The 3,694-nt window shown below is 35.2% G+C and overlaps 2 protein-coding genes across 2 annotated transcripts in view; both read left to right on the top strand.

Annotated features, from left to right (window-relative positions):
* The first annotated feature begins 6 nt into the window (after window positions 1–6).
* Window positions 7–1,187, top strand: LOC109581306 (conglutin beta 7-like). The gene is made up of 5 exons (XM_019995322.1): window positions 7–44; window positions 106–264; window positions 317–461; window positions 583–945; window positions 1,063–1,187. Exons 2-5 carry the CDS (start codon window positions 148–150, stop codon window positions 1,068–1,070), a joined length of 633 nt encoding a protein of 210 aa, XP_019850881.1. The 5' UTR covers window positions 7–44; window positions 106–147; the 3' UTR covers window positions 1,071–1,187.
* A 64-nt stretch (window positions 1,188–1,251) lies between these two features.
* The window catches only part of LOC109581322 (uncharacterized), a 3,166-nt gene continuing 723 nt past the window's right edge, over window positions 1,252–3,694 (top strand). The window contains exons 1-6 of the mRNA XM_019995360.1: window positions 1,252–1,511; window positions 1,557–2,030; window positions 2,107–2,240; window positions 2,713–2,874; window positions 3,000–3,141; window positions 3,200–3,690. Of these exons, the coding sequence (XP_019850919.1) occupies window positions 1,466–1,511; window positions 1,557–2,030; window positions 2,107–2,240; window positions 2,713–2,874; window positions 3,000–3,141; window positions 3,200–3,690 (1,449 nt within the window). The 5' untranslated portion in view covers window positions 1,252–1,465. The remainder of the gene's footprint in view (window positions 1,512–1,556; window positions 2,031–2,106; window positions 2,241–2,712; window positions 2,875–2,999; window positions 3,142–3,199; window positions 3,691–3,694) is intronic.

The following is a 3,694-nucleotide window of genomic DNA, read 5'->3' as shown; positions in this document are numbered from 1 at the left end:
CAAATGCTTCCGTTTGCCATCTTACCTTTACTAAAGGATCAGTGGTATGATGTGAATACAATGATAATTATATTTTAATTATTGAACCTGATTATCCTGATATAGGTCTGTACAAATATCCATGCATCACTACATCAAGAATCATATATGGCATTGTCGCCTAAAGTATTACTGGATAGTCCTTCAGGGCTAAAACTGTTAGCTATTGGGAAGAGTATATGTATGACACTTGATGTTAATAAAACTGCTTTTAATTGGAAGAAGGTAAGTATTATTATTATTATTATTATTATTATTGTGTGTTACTATACATTAGGTTGGTGTTCCTAACCTAGTCAAAAATAGGACATATCATTCTCTATCAGTTTGGAATGAAAGTGCAACCAATACTTGGATTATAATGTTTGGAGGAGATAGGACAGATGACACTAAAATCAGTGAAACTGTATTCCTCAATATCAGTGAGTATGACAGCAGTTCATGTAAATGTGCTATTGTACTTGCATTCATATTATATAAATGTTTATATTCAATTTTTAAGCCACCTACTGAACAATTTTTCTTATTATAATGTACATGCAGCCTACAATGAAGATGGTGATGTATCTGCAAGGCCGTGCTCATTGAGCCAGTATCAGAAAGAAATGGAAGAGAGAAGGAGACCAGTTGAACAAGACATCAGTCAGAAAGGAGAAAGAGAAAGAATAATGGAAGAGAGACACCAGCAAGAGATTCAACAATTACACCTTCAAATGGAAGAGAGAGATCAACAGGCCAGGGAAAGAGAGAGAGAAATGGAGAGACAACTTCAAGAAATGGAGAGAAAATCACGAGAAAAAGAAAGAGAGCTTCAAGAAATGCAGGGAGAGTTACAAGAAAGAGAGAAACAACTTCAAGGACAATTTCAAGAAAGAGAGAGACAGCAAAAGAGAACTGGACAAACGGGTAACATAAACAAGTTCGGGGGCTTCGTTAAAAATATTTTTTTTTAAATCTGGGAGCACAAAACCATTTTAATGATAAACTAATAACTTTTGAATTCCTCTCTCCTCTCCTCTTTAGATATTTGAAGAATCAACTCGTCTTCAAAACCTTCATCTTGCAACTACTTATTGCATTTTACTAAGACTATTTATTATCTCTCTCTCTCTCTGATTATTCTCCTTTTTCTTTCTCTCTCATTTTTATTTTCATTTTCATTTTTGAGCTCATCAATTTTAATTTTATTATTGATTGATACACTTTAGATTTTGAAATGATAACAATTATTATCATGTTGTTGTTGTGTTGTGTTCTAGCTTTTTGTTGTTCTTGTTTTTTATTATTCGTAATGTGTTATCTATTTTGTTTGTCTTCCTGTAATTACTATTATTCATTATAATATTTGATGACCTACGAGCCACACCTAACTATGAATTTTCTCTGAAATGACCTCGAAAAACGCACAGAACAAACAAAACAAAGAATGGCCTTGAGAATGTCAGCCCTAAAAGCAGCAACCACCAGCTTCAGTAAGTTATGTGCTGTTGATTATACTTTATGCTATTATTATATAGACTATGAACCTGCTGAGAGAAAGCTGCATTCTACAGTAATAGTAGGAGACTGTCTTTACATGTGGGGTGGGGAGAAAGATGACTTAGGATCTGGTCTTGAAGATCACAATATTGAGACAGAAAGAAAAAATTCATCAGTTGTAGAGGTACTTCACCTTCCAACTGGTAGGTGGGAACAGAAACCTACCACTGGTGATCCTCCACTGGGTATCGTAAACTATGTCGCTGTTGCTATTGGGAATGAGATATTCTATTATGGAGGATATTGTAGTCATGGTCGCTATGATGATAATGTTCTGTACAGTTTAAATGTTGATACTCTCAAATGGAGGAAAGTTGTACCTAATAATCCTGAGAATGGCCCTAAGGAGAAGTATGGATGTGGTATGATTGCTGTCAAGATTGAGGGAGAAGATTACCTTGTAATAATTGAGCCAGGATCTAATTGTATTTATTATTTTAGAGTTGCTACAGGTAAATTTTATAGATAGCAGTAGCAGAATTTTTAAAATTTCATAACTTTTAATTGATTAATTATTAATTATTATAGGTCAGTGGATCTTGCCTAAAATTACTGGAGATGATATTACTGGAATTGATGAATTAATATCAATAGATGATACCAGTGCTATTTTACTTAAAGAACATTTTGTTTGTCGTCTTACCTTTGCTAAAGGATCAGTGGTATGTTATATAGACCCTATAGGGCGCTAACTTCTAGAAGCAATTATAGATACCGTATATGAGACACTATTCGTAATCTTCCGTATCCTATCCGCATTCTTTAATGAAAAAATTTCGAAATTCTCCTGCTGGACGGCAAAACCAGGCAAAACCAATGGATAGGAGGCCAAAAGCAGCCTTTGTGGACAAGTGGCTTCAAGTGCAATGAAGCTTTTTCTCAGGAGACATTCTGGGCTCTATTCTTCACTGTTACTGGCATTTATTGCCACCCAAACAAGCTCTGGAAGCCACGAAGGCCTCTTGTTCCTTGTTTCCCTATGTAGCTACACGGTATCTTGCCGTCCAAATCATGAGTGTGGGTGGATACCGTAATGCAATAATTACTTGCAGAACTTAGCGCCCTATAGGGTCTATACAATAAATATGACAGGTACTATTTAAAATCACATAATTTGTTTACTTTACATATTAGGTCTGTGTAAATATACATGTATCATTACCTCAAGATTTATATATGCCGATGCTATCTCCTAAAGTAGTGCTGGCTAGTCCTTTAGCAATAAACCTTTTGGCTATTGGTGACAAAATATGTATGACACTTGATGTTATCTATAATAAACTCAATTGGAAGAAGGTACATCAATGGGACTTAGTACTATAATAGTCAGGCGTGATTACTATTAGTCTGACTATGACTATTGTTGTTGTTGTTGTTGTTGTTGTTGTTGTTGTTGTGATGTTGTTATGTGTACACTATAGGTTGGTGTTCCTAACGTAGTAAAAAATAGGATTTGTCATTCTCTATCAGTTTGGAACGAAGGTACAACCAATACTTGGCTAATAATGTTTGGAGGAGATAGGGCAAGTGATACTATCAGTGAAACTATATTCCTCAATATCAGTGAGTATATTAATTTTAACTATAACTGTAAATGAATCATTTTTTTTATTATATAAAGGATACAATAAAAGAGGTGATATTTCTGTGAAGACATACTCATTGAGGCAGTATCAAGAAGAAATGAGAAAGAGAAGGAGACCATTTGAACAAGAGATCAGTCAGAAAGGGGAAAGAGACAGCACAATCGAAGAAAGACACCAGCAAGAGATTCAACAATTACACCTTCAAATGGAAGAGAGAGATCAACAGGCCAGGGAAAGAGAGAGAGAAATGGAGAGACAACTTCAAGAAATGGAGAGAGAACTCCAGCAAAAGATTCAAGAGTTATGTATACAAAATGATGATATGGAAAGACAATTTCGAGAGAGAGAGCAGCAACTTCAACAGCAACTTAAACAAAGTCAACAGGAACTTGAAGAGAAAGACCGTCAACTTGAAGAGCAGCAATCAGCATGGGTAGTGAATGGAGATGAAATAAGAATGACAGAGACAGTCCTTGGTAATGGAGGCTATGGTGAAGTTAGAGTAGCACAATTCCGTGGACTAAGAGTAG

Source organism: Amphimedon queenslandica, unplaced genomic scaffold (genome assembly GCF_000090795.2).
Source record: "Amphimedon queenslandica unplaced genomic scaffold, v1.1 AMPQUscaffold_13447, whole genome shotgun sequence".
Lineage (NCBI taxonomy): Eukaryota > Metazoa > Porifera > Demospongiae > Haplosclerida > Niphatidae > Amphimedon > Amphimedon queenslandica.
Note: the sequence above shows the minus strand (reverse complement) of the source record. Positions and strands in the feature narration are given on the sequence as shown.